The sequence below is a fragment of the Sceloporus occidentalis genome, unplaced genomic scaffold (genome assembly GCF_023333645.1).
Source record: "Sceloporus occidentalis isolate IW3139 unplaced genomic scaffold, rSceOcc1.0.p SCAF_52, whole genome shotgun sequence".
Lineage (NCBI taxonomy): Eukaryota > Metazoa > Chordata > Lepidosauria > Squamata > Phrynosomatidae > Sceloporus > Sceloporus occidentalis.
Genome location: NW_028317032.1, coordinates 5262514 through 5281475, shown reverse-complemented (window position 1 = coordinate 5281475; position 18962 = coordinate 5262514). Strand labels below are relative to the sequence as shown.

Genomic DNA, 18962 nt, shown 5'->3' with positions numbered 1-18962 from the left:
CTGAGCGGCATCGAGAGAGCTGCAGTGCAGGTAAGGGGGTGGGGGAGGGTGTTTGAATGAGTATGCGTGATTGAGGGAATGAATGAGTACCGCTCAATGACTGGAACCCCCGTCCCGACACAGGTACTCAGTCAGGTATGGTGTACATATGTCAGTATATGAATGAATGAGTGTGTGTGTTTGATAGCATGGATGCGTAAGTGGGGGGGGCATTGTACAGGGTGGCTGTATGTGATGTGCAGACCCCATACTGCTGGCAGCATCAATACACAAGGGGGGCAGCTAGCCCGGTTTCAGCATGTACTGGTTCAGCAATCACAGCCCCATCATGCCTAGGTTCCAGCATTTACAGTCCTATCATGCCAAGTCTTATTGTTGAATTTTTTTGTCCAATTGTGGTGTGCTGCTTACTTTTAAAAAAAGTGTGGTTAACACACCAAAATTGGACAAAAAATACAACAATATTAATTTATATATGATTGTTGACAGCAATCACACTCCTATCATGCCCAGCCAACCAGTATCTGGAATCTGGGTACGCCTGAGATTGCTGTTTATATAATTATATACATACATACATATACACATTGTTATTAAATTTTTTGTACAATTTTGGTGTGTAACTTATTAAAAGTGTGGGATTTTTTTTTATTATTATTTTTTTAAAGGTGGGTGGGTCATTTTTGGTTTCGGCTAAGTGCACCCTGAATTTTCAGTTTTGGTCCAGAATTTTCATTTTGGTGCATCCCTAGAATAAATAGAACTATTTCATTTTTACTTATACAGAATCCTGAATTTGTAGTCACAAAACATTCTAGGCCCAGAAATCAGTGAGAGGAAAAGTGTCATTTACTTTATTTTAATCTGCGTATTTTATTTAAAGGCCATATTTTCTCACAGTGAAAAATGAGTGCGGCCCCCGAACATATATAAATTCTGATGAAGTGGCCCCTGTTATAGGAGGTTTCCTGTATCTTACTTTACATGGATACTTGAGATTAGGACTGAATGAATTAGATATTCATCTTCACCAAACTGATTCTACCGGACCAATGAAAACAGGATATTACATCTAACGGGAGATGGATAGTCAAATACGTCAAAGACCTTTTACACCCTCGGAATGGTCCTATCAGGACCCTATCTTTAACACAATCAATAAAAACAAAATTATGAATAAAGGAATACAATATTTATGAAAACTAATTTATTTAGCAGAAAATCTATTAAGGATTTGGCCCTTAGACCACGAGCTATGGGTTCTTCCATTAGGCTGAGGCTATACTGGAACCCCCAGAAGACTGGGTCTGGTGCATCTACCTGGTAAGAAAGAACATTTTCATACCACAACAATAAAGTGGGATATTTGGTCAATACAAAATACGGGAGATAAGTTCAATTAAAATGTAATAAGATGTAAATAATTAACCAGGACAAAAGATAATAATCTCCTTCCTAAACAATAACCCACCCAAATTGTGTCCAGGCTCCAGCCTCAGGCATGGCAAATTTTGCTGGGGTATTATCAGTATTGTATATGGGTTTTGTGCTGCCCTCAGGTTAAAGTCTTCTTCATCCACACTTACCCACCCTAAAGAGACTCCCCTCCTAAATCAGATTAATCAATCCCCCATCTCAAGGAGTTATTATATAGCTGCTGTTTACATACCACAGTTACAATGTGACACTCACAACCCACCCCTCCACTCCAGGACTGCTGGGTATCATGGAGAAGTCAGCATCGAGAGATGCGCCGACATGCAATAAATACCCCAGTATTAGACAGGCCTCAAACCAGCGGTGTTAGTAAGTGGAGCCTCTCTTCCTACAGAACGTGAGAGAGGTTCACTCTAAAAAGATTCCCCCGTGACAACGTCCTGTTAATTATTACTCACTATACGACAAAGATGGACTCCTACTCCTCAAATCATTCTTACTGGACGCTTCTCTAACGTTTGTTAATGATTATTCTCATGGAATGCAAGGACGTAACATCTGACAAGCATTTGGTGTTTTCAGAATTTACCCCGATTTGATTTACGGATCAGGTAGTAGAATAGATCAGCTCACATACTGTTTATATATATATACCCCGCTATAAGGACACTCGCGAGTAACGACAGTTACAGCGCAACCATTCCTGCTACATACTCCGGCTTCGCAAGAACGGACACAACGGCGTCATGCCGGCACGTCCATCCGTCTTTCGAACGTTTCCTGATGGAAATGACCTGATTTCCTTGCACGACGTGCGTTAAAGAAAAAAAGCAGTGCTTCCATTTCCGTACATCTTCATTTTACATACATGCTCTGAACCCCATCGTGTGCAGTGTATGCATATCTGGGAACTTCTGGAGACAACCCATGCGGGACGCAGCAAGGACTGCCCACTGACTTCATGGGAAACACCCCCATTTAGAGATGCAATGGGCGGGGGCCTGTTAAGACCCCACCCCTGCACCCAGAGGATTCAGGAGTTGACCGGGTCAAACCCAGAGCGTTCCCAGGTACGCCTGTGTGGCACATGACAAAACTTTGTTTTTCTTCTTAAACAGGTTTGTTGTGAAACTTTTGTCTGGACAACCTGCACAATGCTGTCTGCACAGACACAACAGGAAGTAGCCAAGTTTGCCACAGAAAAACACAGTATGTGACAGCAGATACAAACCATTAAGCCCATCTAGACAACCCTTTTTTTCCTGATGTAAAGACTCAAACCTTAATCAGTCCATGGCCTCATCTTAGATTCAGGAGCCACATGGCTATCCCATTCATGTTTAAATAACATTTCTGCTGGGAGGCTGCTCCACTTACTTTTTTTTTTTCAAGTCTCCGTTTAATAAAAGATCAGGTATACAACAGTGTGTTACATCCGAAAACATACCAAAAGGCACAGGTATAGTACAGAAGCACAATGCACTGCAAAATAAATCACGATGAATCAATGGTCATAGGCAAACGACATATCGGTTCACAGGGCGATAATCATGCATGACAGAGAGCATCGTGACACGGAACGAAAGGGAGAAGTATGCAAAAGTACATAGTGTGGAGCAGAGGTGCTCAATAGACAGGTTAGATAAGTGGAGATCAGTGTCCAACAAAGACCCCCTCAACACAATGCGTATGGTAAAAAGGCACATAAGTAAGCACACGGAAATGTCCGTACGGAGAGAGCAAACAAAAACAAACAAAACAAAATCATGAACACAACATAAAAATCAGAGTCAGATGGCGCGTGTTGCTACAACCACATAACACCTAAGTGCTAGCGAAGCAGCCGAGGGACACAAAGAGAGGGGAACACCCAGAGCAGGGAAGGGTGAGCCGCGCAAACGGACCCAGGGGTGGCAAACCCACACGACCGAAGGGGCCCCTCAGGCGGACTGTAAAAGAGCAGGAAAGCGCGGGGAAGAGGTGAGCTCCTTCCACCAGAACCAGCGCCTGATGAACAAATATTCCTTGCCCCTGGAGGCCCACACCAACTCCTCCATGTGGGCAATAAAGTTCATCCTGCTGACCCAAGCCTGGATCGGCGGAGTGTCACGGCTTCTCCAAAAACGGGGGATAACAGCTTTGGCCGCACTTAATATATGGTACGTCACTGAGTGTCTATAAACAGCGACCGGGAGCGATGTATGGTGCAAGAGAGCCGCCTCGGGGGTCAGCACATAATGAGGGTCATTTACTTCCCGAATCACCCCTTCCACTAGCCTCCAAAAGGGGGTAACCAAGGGGCAAGACCACCAAATATGTAAAATAGTGCCAGGGCCCGTCTCACACCTCCAACAACAGTCCGGGACATCCGGGAGGAATTGATGTAAAGCGTGTGGGGTGCGATACCACCGAATCAATAACTTGTAGGAGGTTTCCTGGATTCTACTTGAGATAGCACCCTTATGAACCAACTGAATAATCTTATCCCATACCTCATCCCCGGAGAGAGCCGGGAGATCCCGTTCCCAAAGGGCCAGGAAATACGGCTTAGAGGAGCACTCAAGAGTAAGGAGGATGGAGTACAGTGTGGAAACCAGGTGGGGCGGCTCAGACTTAGAGGTGCACAGGCGTTCAAATTCCGTCAGAGGTCTGCGGTAACTCATCAAGCACGGTAAAGAAGCAATAAAGTGGCGCATTTGGGCATAAAAAAAGGTGTCTTGCGGGCGCGGCCGAGACGCCCCTAACAGAGTCTGCAACGGTTTGACTGAGTCCGAGTCAGAAATATGATAGAAACGCAAAATACCGGAAACTAAAGGAGAAAACGGTCTAGTCCTGCCTGTTCTGTAGCCAGGGGCAAAGGCAGGATTGTCAGAGATGGGGAAGAGAGGGCTAGTGGAGGACGTCAAAGAACCCTTGGACATGTATTTCCGGAGGATCCGCATAGTCGGGGAAATGGTGCAATGTTTAAGGCGAGCGGTGGGCCGGGAGGGGGTGGACAGCCACGGATAAGAGTGTATGGGGTGCGGGAGAGCGTCCTCCTCCAGTGCCACCCACTGCTTAGGAGCCCTAATAGTCCACTCAACCACACGACGCAGATGAGCCGCATGGTAATACAACTCCAAGTGTGGGACACCCAGGCCTCCCAGGAGCTTAGGACGAACCAGATGGGAAAAAGCGAGGCGATGGTGTCCAGACGACCAAATGTACTTCAAAAAGACTCGGTGGCATTGCTTAAAATAATCCCTGGGAATAAAAATCGGTAGGGCATGAAAGAGGTACAGGAACCGTGGCAAGATGTTCATCTTAACGACGGCAACCCTCCCGAACCACGAAACATGCGGGAAGGCCCACTTACACAGGTCCTGAGAGACCCGCTGCAGGATGGGGACAAAATTCAATGAGAATAGCAGGGAGAGATCCGCAGGGAGTTGGAGGCCCAGGAATCGAAGGGACGCGCCGCACCATTTAATGGGAAACCGAGAGCTTAACTCCCGTTTAGTAGAGTCCGCCAGGTGGACCCCCAATATCTCCGACTTACCCAAGTTTATCTTATAATTAGAAAATGCTTGGTACGTCTCCAGTTCCTGGAGGAAAAAGGGCAGGGATGTAAGGGGAGCAGACAGGATCCCCAACATATCATCCGCGAATAAGGCCAATTTATGCTCCACCCCCGAAACTAACATTCCAGAGATACCAGGATTGGCTCTAATAGCATTGGCCAAAGGTTCCATGCCAAGCGCGAACAGGAGGGGGGACAGTGGACAACCCTGACGAGTACCATTGGCCAAGAAAAACGGGTCCGAAAGAAAGCCATTAATCTTGACCCTGGCAGAGGGGTTAAAATAGAGTACTGAGACCCAGTTACAAAAAGTCGCACCCAGGCCCAAGCTGCGCAGCACTTGGAAGAGATAGGGCCACGAGACCCTATCGAACGCCTTCTCAGCGTCCGTAGAGACCAGAGCCAGCGGGGTATGAAGGCGCCCAGCCCGGTCAAGAACGTCAAGGACTCTGGTGGTGTTATCCCTCGCCTCCCGCCCCGGAACAAAACCAACCTGGTCCAGAGGGATGAGCGACGGTACAAGGGGCCCCAAACGAGTAGCAAGAATCTTGGCCAATAATTTTATGTCAGTGTTGAGCAATGAGATGGGACGATAGCTTTCGCAAAGGTCAGCCGCCTTACCCGGCTTCAGTATAACAGTAACATGGGCCGTGTTGGTATGCGGGTCAAAGTGATCCCCATCAGCCATGCCATTAAACAAGGTAACCAAATGGGGGGCTAAAGTGGCAACAAACTGTTTATAGTATGCTTTCGTAAGTCCATCAGGACCAGGACTCTTGCCATTAGGGAGAGATTTAATGGCCGCCACCACCTCAGCAAGGTCAATCGGGGTATCCAAAAGCGCAGCATCCGACGGGGAAACATGTTTCGTTAAATATTTAGCCAAATACTGCCGCAGGGAATCCCGAAAGGACAGCGCCAAGCCCGGAGCTGGAGGCAGGTTGTACAGGGATGCATAAAAATCGCGGAAGCAAGCTGCTATGTCAGGGGTGGAGTGGCGGGCGGCACCGGAACGATCCCGGACCTTCGGTATAAAGGACTGAGCCCGCTTGGCACGAAGGGCCCTAGCAAGCAACTCACCCGCCTTGTCCCCAGATTCATAGAAGTGACTACGGGTTAGGAGATAAAGTCGCCTGGACTGACTATCCACCAGGGACGCCAACCTCTCTCGCAAAGCAACCAACTGAACCAGGAGTGCAGGGTCTAAGGTGAGTTTATGCCTAGAGTCCAAACGAGCTATCTCATTAGTAAGACGCATGATTTCACCCAAACGGATGCGCTTAACAGTAGCCCCCATTTGAATTAGCCGCCCCCGTATCACCGACTTATGGGCCTCCCAAACAGTGGAAAAGGGCAGATGGGCAGAAACATTCTCCGAGAAATATTGCTTGAGGTCCTTATCAAGAATTTGAACATGGGCAGGCGTGGAAAGCAAGGACTCATTAAGTCTCCAACACCAGGAGCGGGGGGGGAGACACTTAAAGGAGAGAGTAACATGGACCGGGGCATGGTCACTTATAGTGATGGGACCCACACTGGAGGAGGACAACATAGGTAAATGATGGTGAGACACGAAAATAGTATCCATCCTCGTATAACGAGAATGTAAAGGGGAAAAATACGTGTAATCCCTAGTAGAGGGATTTTGGACACGCCACGCGTCCACTAACTGTATAGCGTGAAGGGCCCGTTTAACCCGGGCGATGCGCGAATAGGAGATGCACGACCGTCCCGAGGAGCTGTCCAGTCGCGGGTCCAACGTCATATTAAAGTCACCACCCAACAAGGAGATCCCCTCCTGAAAATCAGCTAATTTGTGGAGGGCAGAAACCAGAAACCGCGTTTGATCACGATTGGGGGCATAAACACAGGCCAGGGTAACCATTTGGGTGGCAACAAAACCTTTAATGAAGAGGCATCTACCCTCCTGATCCCTCCAGGTGTCAACATGCTGAAACGGCAGGGATTTATGGAGTAATATAGCGACCCCCTTAGTTTTGGAATCCGGGGAGCTAGACGTGTAGAGGAGAGGAAAGTGTTGAAAATATAATTTGGGTTCCCTCCCGGCCCTGAAGTGGGTCTCCTGAATAAAGGCGACCTTAGATTTATCAGACCGCAAGAAGCGAATCAGTTGAGAGCGACGCTCCGGCTTATTAAGGCCCCGAACATTAAGGGTAGTAAACCTCACTTTATTCGATTGCATGAGTGTGACACCTAGAGAGACAGCAGAAGAGTGAGCAGAGGACACGCGCCATCAAGACAACAAAATCCATACAAATATAAACACAAGAACCATAAAACATAAAGCGTGGACAAGCCACGAGGCAGGCACCAACACGAAGAGTGCCTAGCAACAGGAGAGCCATAACGTCCAAACAATGGACAAAACCAAAGGCCTGGTACACAAGGAACCAGGATGGTCAGCTCAGGGAGCAGAGACAGCAGAAACAACACAGAAAGAAAAATAAACAATTACAAACCAATAAAAAAAAAGGGAAAATTATAGCAGGCACCATGGCCCACCGCATACCAGAAATATGACAAGGGAGGAAAGAAACCAAAACGGCGTAAGAATAGGCAAAAATAGGCAAATAAATGGGGATAAAACAAGTAAATGTGTAGAGGCATGTGTGGCCACCAAGGACCGTGGAATGCGCAACCGTGTGCTACAGACACCCAACCCGCCACTGGCAGGTGAGCGCTACGCTAGCAAAAGAGAAACCATGACAGGAGCCGGGAGCAAAAAGAAAGGAGAAGGGAAAGGCTTCCCGACCGCCATGGCTAGAAAGAAAAACGACTCCCGGAGGAGGAGAAGGGAGCAACAGAAAAGACCGACAGACACGGAGGGCTAACGAACAGAAGCGCAAAAGCGGATAAGTGTGTGCGAGGCAAACAGTCAAATAGCCCAGGGCCACAAAGTAGCCACCTAGCATGGCACACAGCCTATTGCCCTGGCAAAGGTTGTGGAGGAAAAAGAAAGCCACTACAGGAGTCGGTAGCAGAAAGAAAAAAGGAAAAGGCTTCCCGACCGTAGTGGCTAGGCAGGAAAAAGACTCCCGAAGGAGGAGAAAGGACGCAACAAAGACTGACAACTCAAACACAAAAAGGGGCTAACAGGGATGCGGAAGAGTGTATTCGAGCACGGGCTAACCCGGAAACCGGAGACCAAGGGAAGCGCTGCGGGGAAAACTCACAACCCGCCATCCAGGAAGGCCCTCAAAGGAAAGAGGGAGCCATGACAGAGATCGGTTGAGAAAAGAAAGGAAAAGAAAAAGGCGTCCCGATCGTCATGACTAGGAAAGAAAAAACCCCCCAAAGGAGGAGAAAGAGCGCGGCAGGGACAAAAAGCAAAATAAAAGCTACCAAAGCGGAAAACAATAGGGGAGCCGTAAAGGCGAGGGACCCCCAATACTACACATCGAGTCCCGGTAAGCAAGAGCCCTGCGAGGCAAGACCAGGTACACGGCAAATAAAAGCACAAAACAATAAGAATAATAAAATAACAAAAAAGAGAGAAGCCAAAGCAAAGATAAACACAAGGAAGGGTCGACCCTCGCATGAACCCGACAAACAGTGCAAGTACCGGACAAGCCGGTACCAACAACGTCCGCAAGGAGAGAGAGGGAACACACGGGTAGTCCATGAGCGGTAGCCAACCGCAGAAGAGCCTAAAGTCATCCAGGACGATAGGGAGCGGCGATGTGCAGCCAGAGGTCAACCCTCGAAGCGGAGCCGGGCGATGAGAAGACGTGAAGGAGTCCAGGGAAGCGCCAGCAAAAAGTCCCGTGAAGAACAGCAAGGTAAGCTTACAGCGTAATCATGGAGAGCATCATTCCGGTCTGGATTTACGGCGCCTCTGGGGTCTGGCTGACCAGTCACGCGAGGAGACGCTCAATTTGGGTGGGAGAGGGAAGGAAAATTCCCAATCAGGAATAGCGACAGCAGGTAGGCCCAGCTTCTCAAGGAGGTCCGGTACATCCTCAGCCCGACGGACGATAAAGTGGTCCGGTCCCTTGCGAACCATCAGGGAGAACGGGAAGCCCCACTGGTAGGGGATGGCGGCATCCCGGAGGGCAGATGTAAGAGGCCTGAGCATCCGACGATACTGAAGGGTGATGGGAGACAGGTCGGGAAAGATTTGTATAGCGTTACCATCCCAATCCAAAGAGCCGGCCTTGCGACACGCAGCAAGTATAGCGTCCTTCACAGCGTATTCCGTGAGACAGCACACTATATCCCTCGGCGGGCGACCATCAGGCTGTCTAGGGCGAAGTGCCCGGTGAATCCGGTCAAATTTAATTACCGTGTCATCCGGTTGTTGGAGCAGGCGGTTAAAAAGAGCACAGGTCACCGTAGTGATATCGGGCCCAGCAACAGACTCCGGAATGCCACGTACTCGCAGGTTAGAGCGACGGCCTCGGTTGTCAAGGTCTTCGACCTTTTGCGTCAGCCGGGCAATAGTCTCAGCTTGTAGATGAAGTTGTTCCGAAGCGACATCCATTGCCGAGCGAGTAGCAACCGCATCACTTTCAAGGGTAGTGACTCTGTCGCCCATGTTTTGGAGGTCCCGCTTGATTTCCGCGAGGTCTGCTTTCAGCGGAGCATGAGTGTCTCGAATAATAGAGATAAGATCCGCTTTGGTAGGTAGATCTTTCAGGGTGTCCCGCCAACCGTCACCATCTCGATTCGTCCGCAGATGCGGCGGATCCTGGCTGGATTCAGACGGCAAATCCGAGGCCACGCTACAAGGACTGCCAGGTGGCGAGGCCTTCTCCAGGGAATCACGGGACTCCGCGTCCGGCAAATTGTGAAAGAAGGACTTCACAGAGGTAGGTAGCGGTCGACCCTTCGGCGGGACAGGCTTAGGGGTAGCGATAGCCTTCGAGTGTTTCCCCATTTTCAGTAGAGAAGCGCCGTTTGGAGCTAATTAATGCGGCGGGCCAGCGGAGCCAGCAAGTTAAGCGTCCATGTTGGTCGGCTGTCAAACCACGCCCCCGCTGCTCCACTTACTTAACACCATCTCAGTAAAGTATATAGGATCGTTTACTTATTTAGCACCAGCAGACTTCTCGTAAACGTAAAAATAATTGCTGAAGCCAGAACTATATAAACACGCTCGTCACGTACACAAACACTTCTTATGGGAAAGCCTCTCACCGGTTACTAGTTACCGGTAAGTCTAATAAATACCACACCCACAGATACACATTAAAAGGCTATAATGTCCTGGTATATACTGTAATATAGGGGCACCCTGTGGCTTTGCATTACAGCTTTTAATATTTAGAGACTACAAAGGTTTTCTTGTATAACGCTCCCAACACCGTAAACAAGCGCACTCGTGGGCTGGCCGTGACAGGCGGGCCCCGGGCTCCCCGCCAGACTTGCCTCCTCAGCTGCACGACCTTTCCCCCAGTTTCCAGCTCTAGCAGTTCACCGAGGCCGTTGCACACTCAGCCGCCAAGTCACTGGTTACGTCTCAGCCCCGCCCACAACATGCTTCCTCCACGAGCTGATCACGTTCTCAACCTGTCCACCATTGGCTGCCGGAGAGGCCGGCTTCGCTGTGATTGGTCATTTTCTCTCCCTACCTCTTTTCCCTGGCTTGTAGCTGTTGCAGTAAGCGCTATGTCCTCACCTCGCCTCCTCCGCCCCCTCCATGCTTTTGAGTCCCTGCCCTCCCATGCAAGATGACGAAGTACAACCCCAACGCAAAGAAGGGAAGCTTGTTATTGCTGGTGAGCAGCCTGGCTCAGGCAGGTGGCATCTGGACGTGCTGCTGCTACCTTTGTTACATTAGACCGGCACAATGCTGAATGTGGCCCCTGCAGACAGGCAGCACCCAGGAGCTGTAAGTAAACCTCATATAACCCGGCGTTTATCTGCATTTATTGGGTGCTATGGGCTTATGGCAGGACATACCCAGGGGGTGCTGGTTATATCGCGATATATATTGTACTGGTGAGCAGAAGAATTAGATCGTCCGCTAATGGGTGTGCATTTGGGTTCTTCAATGGAACGTTTCCCATTTTTCATGTAAAGAACTGTTATGATGATCAGAGAGAGGATTGCTTATATCCTGGCAATGGGGACTGGCTGCCCGTCTCCCTAGAATCTCTAGACATGTATCCTGTATCTTTACATATATTTCGGTATTGGCTGCATTGTGGGGGATGGCATACCTGTCCATAGGTCATTTTATCAGCATTGTATTGTGACATAGACTGTATCTATAGGATCTTACTATCTGTGGTGTGTGGAGACAGTCGGAAGGGGGATCAGTTCTGTTTTAAAGCCCCCTGTGTGTACCGGCTGATGCATTGGATAATGCTGATATTAACACATTCATTGCCAGCCGCCCTGTATTTTTCGGGGGGGGGGTTCTCCATGGATGTGCTTTTTGGATGGATTTTGAACCTAAACCCTGCCTCCTGCATTATGATTCACACCCAGATGCTTCCTGCTCCTCCCCTGCCGGCCCATTCCACGCCCACCTCACATGGCTATTTTAATGCATGACGTCTTGAGAGCTATATTTAGAACCCTTAGCCCCGCCCTGTGGGAGGGTTTTGTCAGTAGGGGGCGTGGAGGCTAATGTTTTGTTAACCGGTTCTATTAGGGTGGGGTAAATACCCTTAACAGCTTATTGTCCCTGAATCCCCACCCCCCCGCTGAAACTGCAAAAACAACCACATCCTCCTGAGCAGAGAAAGGGGTGACTGCTGACCTCAGCCCAACATCACAGGGTGTGGCTTCTTTCATTAATGGCTATTCTACCTACCCCAGCCTTCCCTGCATCCCCTTTTGAAGTATAATGAGACCGTCTGCCCGCCGTTCTTTCTAGGAGCTTTCTAGCCTTAAGACTAGATTGCAAGCTTATGGGCACAGTCATCCATTCCTGTTATAACTGTATATGATGTACTTGTTAACCACGCCTCTATGTAAACCGTACTGCGCTTTGGAACATGTTGGCGCTTAATAAATAAAGGTTACTAATAAGCTATGGATCTGAGATAAAGACTGATTACGGGCATCCGCTCTTCATTTTTATCACTGTACTAAGGCAGCCTTCCTCACCTATTGATAAATGATGCGCTACTTGTTATGTCGTGTTAACCCACTGTACAGGGCTATGGAATATGTTGGTGCCATATAACTCAATAAACAATGTCCTAGTTTACAGGTTGGGTATTACATCAGTCATTTCTCTATAGCAACATGTATTTAGGAAGGGGTTAACATGAGTCTCTTTTGTGTGTACTCGGGTCTCAAAGGTCACATGAGGCCTTTCAGTGTTGGTGGCTTTCTAAGAAGGGGTCAAAGGTGCCAGAAATTCTTGTGTATCTAAGGCTAGGTTCCAAAGATAACCGGGGCCATTCAGGATAGCGAGTACCTCTGCGTTCATACAGTTCATGCCACGGTTCATGCCGTCCGTCGCCTTCGAGGAAGCAGAGGTACTTTTAAGTTCTTGTTTGTGTTCGTACAAGTAGGAATTGGCAGTCTTTTGGAACAATCTTTGTAGGCGATCCAGTCCTCTATGAGACATGGTAGATGAATGGATCCGCTTCCCAGCCGAAGTGGTTATTTTTTAACACAATAATTTTTGTGGGATAGACATGTTTCTACCCTAAATCTAAGGCAAGAGCAAGGGAGGAAGGGGTGTTATCTGCCATCTATGGTGTCGTTGTATCGCTGTATCGTATGTAATACTTGCATGGAGCTAAAGGGTTGTTTATTAACACACTATGTGTCACACCAGAGGATGTCATTTCATTCAGAGGTATCTCTGCTTGTGTCATAAACACACGTGAAGCGAGCAAAGCCGTGTGAATCGTCGTGTCTGGCAGCGCCATGTTGGGGCAGGTCATCTGAGGACACGCAGCAGCGTGAGCCACAATCAATACTCGCCTGAGACCGCGCCGAGCAGCTAGCCCCGTGCCGCCTGCTGCTTTCAGTTCTTTACTTGTTTCGCGGTTTCCGTTTGGCAGACGTTAAAGCTGAATTTCATGGCAGATCGGCCCCATTTGGCCCATCTAGTCTGCCTAATTTCCTTGAGACTCGTTAGTCTTGTCTTATATTCAGGAGTCATTTGCCTTTCTCATACATGTTTAAATTCCCTTAATGTATTAGCCTCTACCACTTCTGATGGGAGGTTGTTCCACTTATCTACCCCCCTCTCATAAAGCAAAACTTCTTTACATTACATCTAAGCTTTCGATCCGTCATATCTCCTCTGCGCTTTGTTAAATCCCTTTAAGTGTTTAAATGTTTCAATCGCTTCTGTCTCTCCTCTCTTGTAACATTTGCAGTGCCATTTGTGGTTTTTTTTTTATTGCAATATTTATTTATTTATAGTGATTGTCAGATTGATTTTTTTGCTGCCATCTGTTTTTGCTTTCTGTATAAACTGCAAAACAAACAATCCCGCCAGCCTAACGCCCGAATACGCGTGAAAAGCTGAAACAACAGGAACAAAGGATTTAATTAAGACCCTATAATTATGCTAATTTTAGAATGGCGTTTATGGTCACAAAGGGGTAATCAGCAGGGCAATTTACCCCCTTCAGGCTGGGTAATGGCGTGCAATTCGCGTGCTCTTGGAGTGAATTCGGAGCGCTTTGTATACATATAGATATTAAGTGTTGTGACGTGCCGAAAAGTTATCAAATTCCTCGAGAGAAATCGGGTTTTTATTATCGATTTAGAACAAATGGTAATTATCAATAATTATTAAGATGTCACATGGCATGAAAGTTTGTTTTGGGGTTCCTTGCTTGGCACAGACATCACCAGTAGCTATCTGCCCCTCCTTGGTAGATACGCTCATTGAAGCCTCTTCCAGTAAGACGCATCATTTGGTTGACATCATCGTTGGCATATAATATATGTAAATGTGGATATAGCCGCTCATTTGCACTCTTTGGTCCCCCGTAGGTTGATTTCATAGACATGTGCGAGTCAATACTGGAGCGGAAAAGACACGACAGCGAGAGGTCCACGTGCAGCACCCTGGAGCAGAATGACTTCGAGGCGGTCGAGGCGCTGGTGTGCATGAGCTCGTGGGGGCAGAGGTGCCACAGGGGGGACACCCTGAAGATGAGACCCCTCACGCCTGCTTCAGACTCCTCGGATTTCTCCATGACGTGCGAATCGGCTGTACAGATGCCGAAAGATTACCACTCGTTCTCTACACTGGTAAGTGTTATTAACACTTCTTGAAATGACTTCTTGGAACTTCGATGCTACTATCGAGGATAGTCCAAAGCAGCTTGGATTCCCTTTTAGTGGAGCATGTTCATAGAAGCCCAGTGATCCCTTTTACCAGAGAGCCCTCGTGACTTACTCCATGAACACTGGGCTACTAAACGGTGTCACAAACTGCTTTGGAGAGAACGAGGTAGACTAGGGCTTGGGGAACAAATATTTCCAGCTCCGACGCATGCGGTGGCTCTGTTCTAGGTCTGGCCCAGGGCAGCGCCTCCAGCTACCTCCTTATATGCCAACTGGGCAAAGCCCCTCTATAAAGGGTACAGATTGGGGAGAGCAGAGGAGCGGCGCATTAGGAGGGACGTTTCCTGGCCTAGGTCTAGAGTGGCAGGTCCATGGCGGTGGCACAAAACAGGGAGACAGCTTGTCCTCTTGGGTGATCAAACCCCCTGGTATCCTGCTGCTCGATTGTCCGGTTGGATGTAAGTTCTTGTCAACCGTCCTATTTAAGTTACCTGTTGCCCTAGTCCAGGATACGTCACCAAAGCATTTAATTCTTTTTGACAAGTGGCGTGTTAATCATGCATACGCATTACGTATAGGTAGTTCTACATTTTATTTTATTTTTTATTGCAAAAATGAACGTTGGTATGAACATATCAAGGTATTCCTCTACAGTGACATCTTCTGCAAACATGTTTAAAATAACTAAGGTCTGCTTCGTTGTTTCCTTAAGAATGGCCATTTAAAAGTATTTCATTCCATTAAAATATAAACATTTTTTTAATCTTTGGAAACAGATGATTTTTAAGCATGGACTTCTGACTGCAAACGCAGAATAAACAGTTGCTATGGCGAAGAATGTTAATTAATGTGTTAATGGCTTATTTTTAGCCCCTGCATTGTATCCTTGCCTTAGTTACCTCCCTGCAGAGATAAACCCTGGGGGGGGACATTGCATCAGATTATTGCGGGTCTGCTGTTTCACATTTGTTACCTAACCAACTTCTATGAGATATATGGCAGGCCAAGCGTTTCTCTTCTGGAATGCATTTCACTGTTGTGAAATGTGCTGTTTGTATAAGCGGGATATAGGGCCCTGTTCTACTAAGGAGTGATAAGGCTTCGTTCGCCAAGGGAGATTTAATAATATGAGGCTAAAATAATCTTGGCAATGTTCCTCTGGGGCCATCAATAACAGATACTGTTAAGATTATCTGCAAAGTTAATGCTTATCACTATAATTATGGTCCGATCTCCCAAGATATAAGCAAAGTCTATTCATAAATATTTTTACAGTTAAAATGTATCCATATAAAGAGCTGATCTTTGCCATCTCTATTCAGCTTCTATATGTTTGATATAGCTGGTGAATAAAACAAATACCGTAATTGTATCCAGGAAATATCATTTTTTTACTATTATTGAACCTGCATGTGACGTGTGTGCGTTACAACTAAAGAAAAATGCTTAAAATGTGTTTGGTTTTTCAGTGCATGACTCCACCACACAGCCCGGATTTTGGAGAGCCCTCCACAACGCTCCCGCCTGCCTCCCAGGTGACGTATTCCAAAGCCGTCACAGTCACGTCGGGTAGCTTGGGCTGTACCGTCACCTCTTCGGACGTTTTCAAGCCGTTGGCATCATGTGTCCTCGGACCGTCTTCTCACGGCCCAGAAATGCCAGAAAGTGCCCGGCCCTGCAGGGCAATGGCAACAAGCGTCATACGTCACACGGCCGACAGCCGCTTTTTCCAACACATTCCAGAGACTCCTGTGATAATAAAGGTAGAGTCGGATGAAAGCGCCCCCTGTGGACACCAACATTCCAGACCTTCCAAGGAGATACATGCCCCTGCGAGCCGTTCAAGGAACTCCCCACCACCGCACCTTCCTCGTCCTGATAATTCCTGTTCTAATAGAAACAGAGACAGCCAACAGCCGGTCAGTGCCGAGACACAACTACTAATAAAATGCGAACGTGATTACACGAGTGACACTCAACCTTTGGTTTCTGTTCCTGTTTCTCACGCCCCGGTTCTCTGTCAGATGATTCCAGTTAGTGGACAAACGAGCGTCATCTCTGCTTTTATTAAGTCCCCTGCTCAGCATGTTTCCGGTGCTGTGAAGCCAATCCTACCCCAATCGACGCAGGTTCCTCCGCCGGTCCTCATGGGAGCTCCGGTGTCTCAGGGAGCTGTAATGTTCGTACTGCCCCAATCCCCCATCACACACCCGCCTCAGCAGTGTACACAGACTCTCATGACCGTAGGGAACACAAAATTGCTGCCTCTTGCCCCGGCCCCGGTATTTATCACCGCCGGGCAAAGCAGCCCGCCACAGATAGACTTTTCCAGAAGACGGAATTACGTGTGCAACTTCACTGGCTGCAGGAAAACCTACTTCAAAAGCTCCCACCTCAAAGCACATCTCCGCACACATACAGGTGAGTTCCTCCGAGTGCTTTTATAGAGAAGAGAAACCCTTTTATTATTATTATTATTTATTTTATTAAAAAATTTCAACAACGCGGTCTGCTTCAGACACATGAATATACAGGTTTTAGTCCCCAATCCGGTCCTTGGCATAGATCAAATTATAAACTTCCTGAAGATTTCACTGAAGGGATGCTCTCTCCGGCATTGTTTGTGATTATATTAATTTAGGTAAAAAGTAGCAAGTCAATAGTTATCCCCTCCCCCAGCTGCCTCAAGTGGAACCAGGAAGTGTAAGCAGGAAGCATACTTAAGAACACTTCTTAATATAATGTATTTGAGGTCAGTGAACCCTCCAAATGTTACGTGGAATGCATTTAACATTAAAATAGGCAATGGTCCTTTAAACAGAACCGATCTGGCACACTATTTGCTGGTACATTTATCTTGCTTTAACGCGTTCCCCAAAAGTACTCTCCTGTGGTTAGCTTCACTTTAATAAAAGAAAAGTATTTTAATGATATTTTTAAGATGGGAAGGCTCCATTAAGCATGTGCAGTGTAACAGTTTTTATATTTATATATTTTCTCAAATAAATTTCAAATGTTTGCTTATTAACCATTTCAATCATTTTGGACAGTTAAATTGTGATAATGCTTTATTTAGAATAACAACTTGTTTGTTTTAATAGAGTATCTCTTTTTTTTTTTTTCTTCACTTTGCAGGCGAAAAACCTTTTAGCTGTAACTGGGAAGGTTGTGATAAGAAATTTGCAAGGTCAGATGAACTCTCGCGACACAGAAGGACCCACACGGGCGAAAAGAAATTTGCTTGCCCCGTGTGCGACCGTAGATTTATGCGTAGCGACCACCTAACGAAGCACGCCCGGCGGCACATGAGCACAAAGAAAGTTCCTACGTGGCAGGCGGACGTCGGTAAATTGAGCAAAATCGCTTCCCCCGACACATCTAGAAGCGGAGGCCCTTCCCTCGGCATGCTGGTGTCCATGCCTGCCTCCGTTTGAGAAGTGGGCGCATGTGGTTGCACTGGTCAAAAATGATCTTTTCGATTCACGTTATGAAGAATTATTGACGTCGAAAAGAAAGATACGGGACTTTTTTTTGTAGTATGCTCATACTAAGGGCCGTAAGCCGTTTTCCACTGTGTTACAGGGAAAAAAATGTAAAATTCTAGATGATTGCAATGACTAAGCCTCTCGGTAAAAACAAGCCATGTGATTCTGGCTCCATACGAGGCTCCGTCACATACCAGCCTTTCAAAGTGTTAGTGTTGTGTATTGCCGTTCTATAGAGGTAACCAGCACAGAATACATGTAGTGACATTTATTGTTTTATTCACTTTCTTTCAACCCTAGTGTGGATGTAAATTCCAAAAAACAATCCTACACTTTGTCTGTGGCTCACCTTGGACCCCCAAGGACCACCCAAACAATATTTTGATATCGGCGAGGTTCTAAACGCACGTAATAGCTTGGATTTAAAGGGATACATTAGCAGCTTGTAAAACTGGTTTTCTAAAGGAAACCTGAACAAGTTCGGGCCTCACAAGCTTCCTGGAAATCAGCTAGTTTGCCAGCTCTTCTACATATTTACTGTCCCTTTTAATATAAAGCTTACTATAGATTAAAAACTATCACTTCTTGGTCCAGTTTTCCATCGTATGCACGTTTATTTCTGCGAAACCCCTTTTTCACTCTCTTGCACTTTGTATCCTTTTATGGATTAGCATTAAGGTCCCTTGGATCAGCGGTGGTCGGCATACCACGGTTCCCACCGGTATATGCAACGATCGAGGTTCCTGTGGCTGGACAATCATACAATGCAGTTCTGCCTTCTCCCTATCAGTCAGTGTTTACATTGTGATCCAATAGACAAAGCCAGATTTAAAAACGGAAATCACATCCTATCTAGGTAAAAAATCAAGTTATATGTTTATCAAAGGGAAACTTGATACAGCTTGTTTAATAAGTCTATTGCACTATTCCTTACATTAATGTTTTATTATCTTTATATATATTATATAATAAATTTGTATTTTTGACATGCATATCACAGGACTGCTATTATAATGACGTTCGTCTCAAGGCTGCACTCCTTCAGATTCAGAACATTTTCTTTTTTTTTTTTTTTTTTCTTTATATTTACTTTTTTTTTTCTTTCTTTATTTTTGTTATGGAATATTGTATGAATAACTGGGGAAAGCTTGGTTACCGATGCATTTGTTGGCAGTTCATACTTTAATTAGCACTGATTTCAGTACATGAAAATGTCCTTTTACTTTACAAAAGAAACAGAAATGTAAGCA

At 46.7% G+C, this 18962-nt stretch overlaps 1 protein-coding gene across 1 annotated transcript; it reads left to right on the top strand.

Moving 5' to 3' along the window:
• The first annotated feature begins 10805 nt into the window (after positions 1 to 10805).
• Positions 10806 to 17661, top strand: LOC149288365 (Krueppel-like factor 11). Its single transcript, XM_089491888.1, has 4 exons — positions 10806 to 10847; positions 13931 to 14191; positions 15697 to 16648; positions 17363 to 17661. Exons 1-4 carry the CDS (start codon positions 10806 to 10808, stop codon positions 17659 to 17661), a joined length of 1554 nt encoding a protein of 517 aa, XP_089348014.1.
• Positions 17662 to 18962: the final 1301 nt, after the last annotated feature.

What these genes read in the sequence shown, in the direction of transcription:
- LOC149288365 (XM_089491888.1), top strand. Translation starts at nt 10,806, where the DNA reads ATGCTGAATGTGGCCCCTGCAGACAGGCAGCACCCAGGAGCT. An exon ending in ACAGGCAGCACCCAGGAGCT is followed by an intron (nt 10,848 to 13,930) that starts GTAAGTAAACCT and finishes GGTCCCCCGTAG; the next exon opens with GTTGATTTCATAGACATGTG. An exon ending in ACCACTCGTTCTCTACACTG is followed by an intron (nt 14,192 to 15,696) that starts GTAAGTGTTATT and finishes TTGGTTTTTCAG; the next exon opens with TGCATGACTCCACCACACAG.